Genomic DNA, 14,210 nt, shown 5'->3' on the forward strand with positions numbered 1-14,210 from the left:
TAGCAAATTGTTTGCCTTCTTATTATAATGCTTGTAACCACAGTGAGAAACTGATAGTTTCTCTACTTATCGTAACAGCTCATTCTATCCCAAGTCTCTCTCTTGGAAGTAAATCGCTTACTCTTTTAACCATTGGACAATGTAATAAGTTTGGCCTCAGTAGTTCTGATACCATATTTTCTAGGGGAAACGGAAGGCACATCAGAGGAGGCTACTACCCACTTAAATTAGATTGGCGGTCTCCATAGCCTACAGGTCTATAGGAGGTCATTGGTGACCGGCACGCCAACACTTCATTTACTGTCATTACTGAGCAGCCAGGCCTAGAGCAAGCACTTCTTTCATTGCCTCACTGGCTTAATAAAAGCAGAAAGTGCTACTATAAAAACAGAAAGTATGTCCCTGATAGAAAGTTTCTCCAGAATTTATGGATTCCAGCCACAGGACTCTGAGGCTATTATAACATTATCAGCAGCTGACATTCGAAACAAACAAATCTTACTCTTGATGACAGGTGTGACGAGCATCAAAATGCTCCATTTCACAAAGCAAGTGAAGCCCGAGCCAATCCCCCGCATGGTTGACCACAGGATTTACTGCTGTTATTCGAAAGCCCTTACTTTTTGGGTCCCACTTGGCCCACGTTGACTCGCACGCAGATGACTTTCCTTGTCTGCATGCCCACGGAGCAAGAGGCCTCCCCGTTCCAAGTTGTAGTCGTGTTGAAGGATGACACTGAGGTGTCCTCAATGCACTGGCCCCAGGGACCAGTCTGCCAGTGGTACACAGTACAGGGATGTTCGTTACAGCTGCGCACCTCTTGCAAAACGCTGCTGTTGGGACACTGCGCTCCACCTGTGATAACGGACAAGAGTAGCAGTTAGATACGGTGCCCACAGGCACCTCACCATTCTCTGTTCTTTGGAGTTAACATGGCTAGCAATAACCATCATACCTGCCACTCATTTGTCTAGTAGCATTTGACCAGCATACTGCTAGGTAAGCAAGTTACATACTAATCTTACCATATTTGGCATGGTTTGGTTTAAAATATAAACTATGCAGCATATACATGATATTTGCTTTTGGAGGCTATGAAGAAAGAGGCCATTGTTCTTCAGAGAAGCTGAAAATGAGGTACACATGGAGCCAATGATAGTGTCAACCAGGAGAAACATGAGCTTGAGACTCGGGATGGAGAAAACTCGGTGTGTTTTCAAATGTTATCCCCAAACTGAAAATGTTAATGCCAGGTTCTAACATGCTACTTAACACATACATGTCTTAATGTATGCGGCTCATGGTGATTAGAAATAGAGTTTTCTGAAATAATTGAATATTGCACTATGCTCTGCCAGAGCCCTACTGGAAAAGGCATCTAGTAATGATAAAACCATATTTCTCCAAATCTAAGATGCCTTGGGCTATGTGACACACCATTATTTTATGTGTCCCAAAGAAAAATGACTTCAAGTTAAACTATCATACAATGCTTTATCAACTCGAATTTTTATTTTAAACTCCCTGTGATAGCATTTTAGACCAATTTACAGTTTAATACATTACTCTTCTGTATACAGAAAAAGGAATATATAAGAGGTAGAAATTGGTTAGGGAATTCCTAAAACTTCTTCACATTCAAAGTCCAAAGTTTCCAGTCACATTTTAACTCTCACTTTTCCAAGTCTGTGTCCTCCTATCCTGTAATGTTCTGTGACATCAAGATGTCGGTGATGCAGCATTTTTAAAAATCTGTCCCCCTGGTGTCTCTGGGATTTGCTTCCAGGATACGAATACTCATTTAAGTTTTGAAGCTGTTGCCTTCTACATTACACCAAAAAAGTGTCAGTGAAAGCTTTAAGCAAACAACAAGGATTCATTTTCCTTCCTCAAATGGCCCCCTTTTTTTTTTTCGTTTGCTTGCTTTTGGCAGAAACATTATGGGACTGCTATTGCCACCAGGAATAAATAACAACCAAGTTCACATGTTCAAGTAATGACAACTATGTCATATGTTTGGCTTGGCCAGAGAGGTTTTAAAATGCATTCACTGTAAGATATGACAATTCCAGAGATGTTAAAGGGCAAAAAGGATGCATTTTTAAATTAATGGATATGATGTGGGAGTTATCATTATGGAACCATTTTTTACTGTACCGGTCCCATAATAAGTATAAAACACATTTCCTGTTCACAACTGTTCTATGAGTTAAATATTATTAAGCGGATGAGCCTGTGCAGCTTAAATGATGTGACAGCCCGGAAGTGATGGGGCCCAGTTGCTTTGCAGTATGCTATTTAGAATACCAATTATGAAAAAATAGGCCTATATTGTTAAAAGCAGAGAATTGAAGGAATTTGTGGCTTGCCTTATTGACAGCTTGATATATTGGAAAATATATAGCCTCTGGATTTCATTCTTAGGAATAGAAAATAATTGGTTGTTGATAAGGACTGATGGGAACCTGGGATGTATATAATAAATTTTTCCAATAGTAAATGGAAGAAAGGTTGACTATAATAAGACTTGGGTTTTAGATGATTATTTAACAAAAGTTAAAATAAAAAGAAAAGGCGATTCAGTGGCTAGTGCCCCTAATAAGAAGCCGACCCAAGAGGTTTGAGATTTGGACAAAAGTTATAAACGAAGCCATTGGCCACATCCTAAGCTTAATTTATGATTAAGTACACTGTTTTATTCAGCAAATATATCAGTAGGCAGTTTATGTGAGAACTGAACTTGCACTTTAGAATCATTTATGCCATGTTGAATGTGGGACAAACATCAGCATAATCTGTGTAAATAGCATTTCATTAGTGTCCCCTGCTTCACCAAGGTGAAAACATCTGTCACAGTTCATATCCTATACTCCATTACATGGCCCGGTGGCCCTGGCAGCCTCTGGGTAGAAGTTTAGGATTTGAATAGGAATGAATCCTAAAACACACTAACTGAATTGGGGAGAAGTAAATGATCACCCTATTACCCATCACCTGAGGCTCTGGACTTACCAAGTCATCTCTCAGACAAACACATGTTAATTATAGACATAATACATATGTATTTTATATAACCGTTTTATCCAAACCTTCATATTTCATGATTAAATTACTGATCTTCTACAAAAATTAATTTCTTTACTTACTCCCACTTAAACATGTGAGTATTAGCATGCTGTTAAAACTTTGATTTAAAAACTCTGGATTGTTTTTGGCATTAGAATTGACTGGTGTGCTTTGGAAAAAAAACAATAATGACTGCCACAACATCAGCATAAGGTATCCACGAACTGCTAGATAGCTGTTAAGTTTACAGACATAATGCCCCAATCCACATTAAAGCCACATCAGCAGTTTTGGTCTGATATTAGGATAAATGCACAGATAAGCCCCAATGTGGTCTTAATTATAATGATGACCCGGCAGTTTCAAAAGCATGGCTTGGAGTAATCGGTTGGTCCAGCCTCATCATGATGTTTGGGAAATAATTTTACAGTAAAAAATTGATATTTCAGTATCATATTAAATTACTTATAGGAGGATCTAATTCCAGACATCCAGAAATACTTCCATAGGGAAATTACAAAGGTGACCTGTGGCTAAATTAGTAATAAGTACATATTTTAAAAAGCCACTGAAACATATAAATATATGCTTTGTACTAATACAACTATTTAAATTTTCTTTCATTCTGTCAAAGAGGACTTTATAAGACCTTGATGATATTCTGTTACGTAAATAAACTTACATGTCAACATAAAAATAACAACTATTACATGAAACTTTCCTCTCTCATTTTTTTTTTTTAAAGCATACATTTGAGACAAGAAATAAAGAGCAATGCGATTTCTGATTCTGGCATTAATGGCCTTACAATTTATATAATTTAAAAAAACCTTGTTCAAAAAAATGATTGGATATATATATGTATTGAGTGCTGTGTGCAGTGTTTGTGTGGGGTGTTTCAAGGGATACCTAGAGGGGTTAGAAATAGTTACTGCTACTCTCAAAGATTCCATAATCCAGTAGTGGGGTGGGGGTGGGTGAGTGGTTAGGCAAGTATACTAGTAAATGTAATTCCAGGTAGAGTATAATTATATCGAGAAGTATTTAGTATAACTGGGATTCAAGAGCAGGAAATTGCATGAGTTTTGGGGAACTGAGAATGCCTCAGGTACAAGGACGAATTGATACGAGTTTTGAAGGAAAAGGATTTTAACAAGCAGAGGTCTCAGAAGGGAGAGAAAGAAGGTAGAATATTATCTAAGTAGAACCAAAAAATAAATAAGAACAATGGCATGCGAGCAGGTATGACTTTGGGAATTAGCAATACGGATGTAGTGCACTGGAATGTAGAGTTCACAAAGGGAGGTAGCTGGAAAGAAGGATAAGGAAGTGCACTGAGCTCGTGTTACAAAGAGATGATGAGTATAGTTTGAATTACAGTTTTCAGGTGGTTCTCACTTTGCCTGCTGTTCTAGCCCAATCTCTTTGATAGCAGATCACTGCTGAGTGAAGCAAGCACTGACAAGGGCATGATTTGGGGTAACTGAATTAGTAGAGCATTAGCTACAGAAAACGTCAGGAGATTCTTCGGTAGCACACATCTCTCTCCCTTTTCTTTTTCCTTTGCAAAAGGAGATAGAAGACTTCCCACTGTGGGGTCTGCATTAATCCTGTGCGGTGGTCTTGTAGAGGTAGATTGAAGCAGACTTCTTTTTCAAGGTCAATTGCAGAGGATTGAGGAAGTGATAGTATTTACTTAGAAGCCAGAGTTGGGGGGGGGGAGGGAGGAGTGTATGTGTGTGTACATACATACATTAAGTGGGTCCTAGGTTCTTCAAATTTCTCTTGAAAATATAGAGGCTCCCTGGCTCTTGGATGTAAAAAATGAACAACTTAAAATAGAAATATTTCCTTCCTTAATGTTTTGCACTGTAAAATATAATTATGATAGACTACTTACTATCTGAGAAAAAATTGACATAATTCTGTTTTAATTTGCCTCTATTCTCTGCATGAGTAAAGCAGGTGTAAAGGCACATTAAAATTTGGCTGATGATTTTATACTATCAGGTCATTTTGAACTTTGCAAAAATAAATATTCTCTTTCTTGCTCTGCAAGGATAATTAGCTACATAATGAGAAGTAACAGAAGTTGTTATTAACAAGGAAAGAAAACATTTCTAAATTATTTCTCTCTCTCTCTTTTTTTTTTTACCAAGTTTGTTAAGGACCTGCAACAATGAATCCAAAAATTGAGAAGGCTAAAAAACTAGCATCAATTTTAAAATTTTTGTTTCAAATTCAACCTGCTACTATTTAGAAAAATATGCCAGACTTAAGTATTTAAAAAATTGCTTCCTTTTAGAACTTCTCAATATAATTTTAAAGTAGTTTTTGGGACTGATCTCACAGTTTATAGAAGGCAGAAGGCAGGTTTCTGCCTTAAGGTATCACACAAAGTCCACAAGTAAATTGCCAATTTTATTTAACTAGAAGAAGTCCAAGATTAAGAAGTAAGATTTTATTTTCTAAATGGAAAGATTACTTTTACTTTTGCCGGTATATCAACTAACTCCAGTTCATACCATTTTGATTTGGTTTCCAAATGACAATATTTCAATAAGAAGCATTTCATGACAGTTTTTTTTTTTTGTATTGTTGAGAATAGATTATACAATCTTTTCCAAGATTGTGTAGAAAGCAAGTATAAAATTGTTTTTACTCTAATTTTTTTTTATGTTTTGATTATGAACCAACCTCAAAATTACAAAAAAAACAAAAAGTATAGTATCAATAAATTTTCTTCCTGGACCATTTGGAAGAAGTTGTTGAAATGAGTCCACATAACCCTAAATATTTTAGTATATATTTCCTATAACCAAGGACATTCTCCTATGCATACTCACACACAATAATCAAAATCAGGATATCAGGAATCAACACTGGTATGTGATCATCATCTAATCCTCAAATTCCAAGCGAGTTTACCAACTGTTCCAAAATATCCTTTATAGCAAATGATCTAGTTCAGAATCAAGTGTTGCCTTGAGATGCCATATCTTGACAGTTTCCTTCAATCTGGAATAGTACCTTGGGCTTTCCTTAATTTTCATAATTTAGACACTTTTGAAGATAACAGGCCAGTTATTTTGCATAATGTCTTTCAATTGGGGTTTGTCTGATGTTTCCTCATGATTATATTCTGTTTATGCATCTTTGACAGAAATATCGCAGACCTGTTTCGTTCTCATTGCATTGCATTAGGGACACATGGTTTTGATTTGTTCCATTATTGATAATGTTAATTTTGCTCACAGGATTAAGATGGTGTCTGCCAGACTTCTCCATAAGGGACATACTTGAGTCCATGTAGATATAATATTCTTTGTCAAATTTCAATTTATTCATTTAATTATTTTTATCAGAATGGATCCATGGTTTCCTATCTTATTTAATGGATTATGATCTGTTGCTATCCGTCTTTATTTCAGTATTCCAATTGTCCCATATGTGGTCACTGGGAGACCCTTCAAGCTGGCTTCTGTGGCTTTTTTACACGTCCTCCTGTACCTTAGTTTCTGGCACAAGATCCTCCAGGCACATCTCACATTTTTCCTATCTCAGCCCAGAATCAGCCATATCTCCAAGGACTTCTGGTTGGTTTTACTCAAGAATGGTATTAGAAACCAAGGTCTGGGATCTGTATGTGCTTATTGTGGTTGGGGTCTTGCTGCTCCCAGACCCTCTCAGGGACAGAGCTAGAGATACATGAACATATATTTAGACATTTACATTTATATTTATTTCTCTCTCTTCATATGTTGAACACCATGAATTCACATTGATAACTTCCAATTTCAATCCTATACCACAGGGTTTAATCTAGTTTTCTCTCTTACCACATTTGTAACTCCCTTCTCCAACAATAAGAAACCTGACTCCCATTATCTTTAACACATTTACTTATCTGGTCAATTTCCCTCATCTACCATTGCCATCTCCACGGCTTTCCCCACAGGATATCTTCCTTTGCCCATCCTCGGACATGCTGCATCAGGCCACTCCACATTACAGAAATCCTCCTCACTCCCACCTGTCTCCAACACCCCACACTAGGCTGGCTGCCTCAGTGCCAGGCTCTTCCCTCTGCTTGTGCTCTGGCATTATGTGTTAGGTTGCTGCTTCTCCCTCCCAATCATCCCATATGCTCCCTCTTCACCCATGCCAGGCCACAACCCTGTCTCTCCCAAGCTGGGCTCTGAGAACCCATTCTAGACCACCACAGACCTCCCGCCTGCTGACACAGATGCCCGACTTCTTGGCTCTCCCTAATAGCCTTTCGGACAGAATAGCTCAGGAAGGGACAGAGTCACTAAAAAGGAAAGGAAGGGAAGGAGAGGGAAAGGAACAAGAAAAGAAAGAATTAAAATATGAGGAAGAGAAAGTGCCATTCTATTATTCTTTTATTCATTCAAGTGGAATAAGCAATGATCAACAAAAGTTATAACATCTTAACAACAGAGAGACCTGGTTTATCCACCATATGGAAGAGTCCTTCCTCCCCCAGCCCCCGCTCCCTGCCTCTCGTTCTCTCTCTCTCACACACACACACACTCACTCAAGCGCACACACACACACATACACACACACACATGGACTGAGTAAATCAGGGCTATTACCAGTTCTCTCTTTCTAGCACAAAGTAGGGTTTATTAACCCCTCTCTTGAAGTTAGGCATGGTTATATGAACTGCTATAACAATAAAATGCGAGTGTAAATGATGTAAACTATTACCGGACAGAAGACTTTAATTGCTGATGCGGGACTCTCCAGCTATCTTCTTCCCTGGCATGGGGACTCTAGAAGCACATGTGACACAGAGGTGCAATTCGGAGCCATTTTCTGGAGGACAGAGTGCCCTGGAGAGCTACCCAAACCTCCAGCAAAATTCCCATGAGGAAGTAATAAAGACACTTTGTTCCTTTAAGTTACTGAACCTGGGATGTTTGCTACTAACATTAGAGGTTATCTAATCTACAGCATAATGTTTAATGGTGAAGTTCTGGCTGAGATAAGCAAAAGTATAGGTTGCAGCATATATTTTATAAATCCAAATAAATACTTTGAATGTGGACTTACCCTGTTAGCTATTCCACCAGAAAATCAAATAATTTCAAGTCTAAATGCTTAATAAATAATTTTCCTAAAGTAGTCATTTCCTTTAAGGATATCACAGTAAATTTCTGATAATACAGAAAACTAACAACATTTATGGCTCATACAAAACACTAATTCTTGGGGAATAATAGAATGACCTACTTTTGCATAGGATTATCAAGGGTTACCTAATTAGCAGCAAAACATATTAAACATTTTAAAACTTTGTGCAAATATGGCTCCAAAATCATTTAAAACAATAGCTCAGAATTAGAAACAATCTATTTTTAGGAAGAGAAAATGTGTTTCAGTTTCTAGTAAACAATAGGTATTAAATAGATACTTCTGAATGATAAATTCTCTATTAAATATTTCGTATAATTATACCAGTTTTTGTAATAATAATATTTACAAAAAAAAATATTATTAACAGAGCCAGCCACAGATTCAACATTGGCAGAGTTTTCTCTTTGGTTTCTTTTTAAAATTGTTTTGAATTTCCTGCCTTTTTGATTTACTATATAAACATTGGTAATTTTCTAGCATGACTTGAGTCTAATGCAACTACTAGACTTAATTAAAAATTATAGATGCCCCACCCTTTCAAACTAAGTAGATGATGAATATCAAAGAGTAGTCATAAATTCCTGCGTTTAAAACATTTCATGACCTTTCAGTGTGAAACATCATGTCTATAGAAATAATGATCTGGAGAGTTTTGCAAGCATGGCAAAATCCCTGCCATGTGGCTCAGAGGGTGAAAAGTCACTCATTACCAGTCACACAGCAAGTGTCTACAGAGTATAATGGATTTACAGGAAGCAGGGTGACCACAGATGTAATTTTAATGAAGCCCAAGACATAATCTGAGCTGATAGAGTTTGAAGTCTAAATATAATCTATACAAGGTTAGAGTTACTGCTCAACAACACAAAGAGTATAATTTTCTCTCTAAAAGGTTCTATTTTTCTTTAGGCAAGTTCAATAGATGGACTTTTTTTTTGTAGCAAGCAGTTAAGTGTTTACATTAAGGTGATCAGAAAAAAGTTTCTGGGCCTTATAATGAAAATTCTAAAGTTTTCCATCAGTAGCCTTTTTTTAATTTGCAAAAATTTTCACTCAAGTGAAATAACCAAAAATTTTCACTCAATTGGTCATATTTTTGCATAGGTGTTACATACATAGATAGCAAGTTTGACTAAATAAGAACATTTTCAGGTTTCTACAACTAAAATACCTTATAAACAGAAAATTTTTTTTACAAGATATAGGTAATCCCATAAATCTCTGATAACTAATACTGACTATTTAGGGAGATATACAGAGAAACACTCGCTTACCACAAATAGAAATCTTTATCAATACTACCTGTGAATAAAGAGAAGGGTCACTCAACTTGATAATATTTAAATACCATACACCTATTTTCCTGAGGAAGAACATGCCTTAATGTGGTAGAACTTGATTTGCTTCTATGCTTTCTTTACTCCTGTGCTATTTTTCAGAACGACAAGATTAAGTATGACATTATATCACCCAGTCACACAGAGGCCAAATTAGCATTTGGATAAAAGCTTGAGAGACAATTACCAACATTCTAATATTTCTTGTCAATAAAGCACGCACAAGTGAGGTATGAATATGTGACAAAACATGTCTGTTCACCAAATAGGGTAAAGTGATTTAGGAGCAACATATTTTAAAAATGAACACTATCTACATATGAGACTTCTGAATCTCAGTGTTTATATCCAGAAGCCTGAATGGTAGAAAATCCACATAATTTTCAGTTAAGAAGTAGTGCTGCTATGGTACTGGCATAAGGGCAGATATACTGATCAATGGAATCGAATTGAGTGTTCGGAAGTAGACCCTCACATCTACGGACAACTGATCTTTGATAAGGCAGTGAAGCCGAAGCAACTGGGAAAGAGCAACCTGTTCAATAAATGGTGTTTGGAGAACTGGATATTCATTTCCAAAAGAATGAAAGAGGATGTCCATCTCACACCTTATACCAAAATTAACTCAAAGTGGATCAAAGACCTAAACATTAGCACAAAGACCATAAAACTCTAGAAGAAAATGTAGGGCAATATCTTAAAGATCTTGTGATAGGAGGTGGTTTCTTAGACCTCATACCCAAGGCACGAGCAACCAAAGAGCAAATAGACAAATGGGATCTCCTCAAAATTAAACACTTTTGTACATCAAAGGACTTTGTCAGAAAAGTAAAAAGGCAACCTACACAATGGGAGATGATATTTGGAAACCACATATCAGATAAGGGTTCAATATCCCGAATATATAAAGGAATCCTGCATCTCAATAAAAGAAAGACAAACAATCCAATTAAAAAATGGGCAAAAGACATGAACAGACATTTTTCTGAAGAGGAAATACAAATGGCTCAAAAGCATATGAAAAAATGCTCAACTTCACTGGCTATTAAGGAAATGCAAATCAAAACCAGATTGAGATATCATCTCACACCTACCAGAATGGCCATTATCCAAAAAACAGAAAATGACAAGTGCTGGAGAGGATGTGGAGAAAGAGGCACACTTATTCATTGTTGGTGGGAATGTAGAATGGTGCAACCACTCTGGAAGACAGTGTGGAGGTTCCTCAGGACGCTAAATATAGATTTGCCATATGACCCAGCTATTCCATTGCTGGGTATATACTCGGAGGAACTGAAACTTAAGACACAAACAGACATTTGTAAACCGATGTTTATTGCAGCGTTATTCATAATTGCCAAGAGATGGAAACAGCCCAAATGTCCATCAAAGGATGAGTGGATAAACAAACTGTGGTATATACACATGATGGAATATTACGCAGCTGTAAGACAGAACAAAGACATGGATCATGTAATAATGTGGATGAACCTTGAGGACATTATATTGAGTGAAGTTAGCCAGAAACAAAAGGACAGATTCTGTATGGTCTCACTAATATGAGCAGACATTCATGAACAAACTTTGGGAGTTAAAAGCTGACAACACAGGCGACCAGGAGATAGAAAGAGGGCAGAGATCAGCCATTTGATGCTGAAGGACTACAGAATGTTTAGGATTGATTGCATAGATCCAGAAATAGATAGCATAATACTGTGTGATGGTAGCACGGTATTGTAAGTACACTGAAGATGTCTGTGAGTAAAGCTGAAAGAGGTGGGATAGGAGAATGTATGACACCAGAGGTAAAGATAGATGATAAAGACTGGGACTGTATAACGTGGCAAAAACTGGAGTGGCCAATGACTGTTATTAAATATACAAATATAAAAATGTTTTTGCATGTGGGAAAGCAAATGAATGTCAACCATATAGAAATTTGAAAAGGGGATGGTATTCTGGAAAAAACATAATCAAAGCAAACTGGAGTCTATGGTCAACAGCAACATTGTAACATACCTCCATTAAATGTAACAAAGGCAATATGCCAATGCCAAATGTATATGAGAGGGGTATATAGGGGAGGAATATGGGATTCTTGGTAGTGGTGTTATTTGCTGTCCTTACTAGTATATTGTATTGTATGACATGTTATTTTTCTTTTTATCATTTTTTTATTATTGCTAAAAAAAAATTTTTTTTTTTCTTGTAGTAATCAGTATGTTCAAGTGCTGATTGTGGTGATAAATGCACAACTTTATGATGATACCATGAACAACTGATTGTACACTGTGGATAAATGTATGGTATGTGAATATAACTCTATAAAATTGTAGGAAAATATATATATGGGAGTAAAAGTGTTGGAGAAAACATGGTGAGAGGGATGATGCCTCACCAATATGGACTAACCACAATGTGTAAACTCAGAATTGAATCTTAGAACATAGCCTAATGTGGACATAATAATTGTAACAGTCCCTAGATTGTAAGCTCTTACAGCAGTTAACTCTATCTCTCAATTGTAATGCCTATCTCTAAACTTTGAGATGCTGATCCCCTAGCGTATAACCTGATTGGTCTCTGGAACAATGCATATCTCTGAGACACCTGAAACTCAGAGCTAGAGCTCGGCAGATATGAATGTCAGTATTAGTGCATACAGCCACTGTCAAAAAAAAAAAAAAAAAAAAAAAAAGCTGAAAAACAGCCCAGACTTCAATTAGTGATATGAATGAAGCAGGTCTGGTTAAGACCAGGGCAAGCCAGGCCAAAGGGTAAAGGTTGAAACTGATTGTGTTTTAAAACTTCAACTTCCATATGAGACCAAGGGAATAGATATCTATTTGGTACAGGATCTAAATTTTCTAAATGGTACAACTCTACAGTCGATTTGTTCAAACACCACAATTGCATGGAACTTTGAATAGGAAGTGAGATACGGTAGGTTAGTATAGGCCGGAGTGAAATAGTGACACATCCCAGAGCAATTTGGACAGATAATAAAAAATATATTTACAGCCTCCCCCTCCCCAGCCCTGAGGATCTGGGGGAAGGTGTGGATGTGTTGGACATCTTCACCTGGACTGGTGTTGATGTTGTCACAAACATCGGGACTGGCGGTTTGATATGCTGAGCCCTCGAGCATGGGACTTGCCCTTATGAAGCTCATTACCACAAATGAGAGTCTAAACTTGCATGTAATGGTGCCTAAGAGTCTCCCCCTGAGTACCTCTTTGTTGCTCAGATGTGGCCCTCTCTCTCTCTAACTGAGCCATCTCGACAGGTGAACTCGCTGCCCTCCCCCCTATGTGGGACCCAACTCACAGGGTTGTAAATCTCCCTGGCAATGCAGAATATGACCCCCAGGGATGAATGTGGACCCAGCATCGTGGGACTGAGAGTATCTTCTTGACCAAAAGGGGGATGCAAAATGAGACGAAATAGTTTCAGTGGCTGAGAGATTTCAAATGGAGTCGAGAGGTCACTCTGGTGGACATTCTTATGCACTATATAGATAACACCTCTTAGGTTTTAATATATTGGAATAGCTAGAAGTAAATACCTGAAACTACCAAACTCCAACCTAGCAGTCTGGACTCCTGAAGACAATTATATAAGAACGTAGATTACAAGGGGTGACAGTGTGATTGTGAAGACCTTGTTGATCACACCCCCTTTATCTAGTGGATGGATGAGTAGAAAAATGGGTATAAAAACTAAAGGACAAATGGGGTGGGATGGGGGGATGATTTGGGTGTTCTTTTTTCACTTTTATTTTTTATTCTTGTTCTGGTTCTTTCCGATGTAAGGAAAATGTTCAGAGATAGATTGTAGTGATGAACGCATAACTATGTTATCATACTGTGGACAGTGGATTGTATACCATGGATGAATGTACCGTGTGTGAATGTATTTCAATAAAACTGAATTAAAAAAAAAAAAAAAGAAGTAGTGCTGCTGGTACTTACTTTTTAATATTTTAACTTTATTTGGAATACACGCCTATTTATGAGAAGGTCAAGTGTGATTTTTAGAAGGAAAAAAACCTGATTAAATAGAAAACAGTGATGCCTCACTTCTGGAATTTGAGGAGCCATTTTCAGACCTTTTTATAGTTTTAACACCTTGGAGTAGAAGAAACCTTGAATTAGGAGGGGAAAAATGAAGTGAGTTCACTTTTAAAAGGCTTTCCTCTTTTTATTAAAGATACATTTTCAACATTAATTTTGATGAACAGAACCAAACCACCCAATACAACAGACAATAAATCTTTGATTGCTGGGTTTCTGGTGGTTGATTTTCATAGATCATCTCATCCGGGCTACATAAAGAAAATGCATGACAACTTCCCAAAGGAACCCAAGTCCTTTGGAGGCTGATGACCTTACCTTCTTCACCTGCATAAGCCAGAATGGACCGTGATCGTGTCTGTCTCCCTTCTGTGGTTTTCCCTGAGCAGGTGTGTGAGCACGAGGACCAGGCAGACCACGTGCTGAGCACACAGTCCTTTGGGCACGGGGCGTCACAGGCCACAGGGATGGGGAAGATGGCATCTCTGCACAGCTGTCTGTCAACTCCTTCTCCTGGGAAAGACACAGTCACCAAAAGTCTATCATTGTTAAGTCAATGTAAAATGAGCAA

At 37.4% G+C, this 14,210-nt stretch overlaps 1 protein-coding gene across 3 annotated transcripts in view; it reads right to left on the reverse strand.

Moving 5' to 3' along the window:
• THSD7A (thrombospondin type 1 domain containing 7A) overlaps positions 1-14,210 on the reverse strand; it is a 454,120-nt gene that overhangs the window by 91,994 nt on the left and 347,916 nt on the right. For all 3 annotated transcript variants that reach the window (XM_037836795.1, XM_037836794.1, XM_037836796.1), the window contains exons 7-8: positions 13,958-14,152; positions 621-855 (exon numbers count right to left, since the gene is read on the reverse strand). In XM_037836795.1, coding sequence (XP_037692723.1) covers positions 621-855; positions 13,958-14,152 — 430 coding nt within the window. The remainder of the gene's footprint in view (positions 1-620; positions 856-13,957; positions 14,153-14,210) is intronic.

This window comes from Choloepus didactylus, chromosome 5 (assembly GCF_015220235.1).
Source record: "Choloepus didactylus isolate mChoDid1 chromosome 5, mChoDid1.pri, whole genome shotgun sequence".
In the NCBI taxonomy this organism is placed as follows: domain Eukaryota; kingdom Metazoa; phylum Chordata; class Mammalia; order Pilosa; family Megalonychidae; genus Choloepus; species Choloepus didactylus.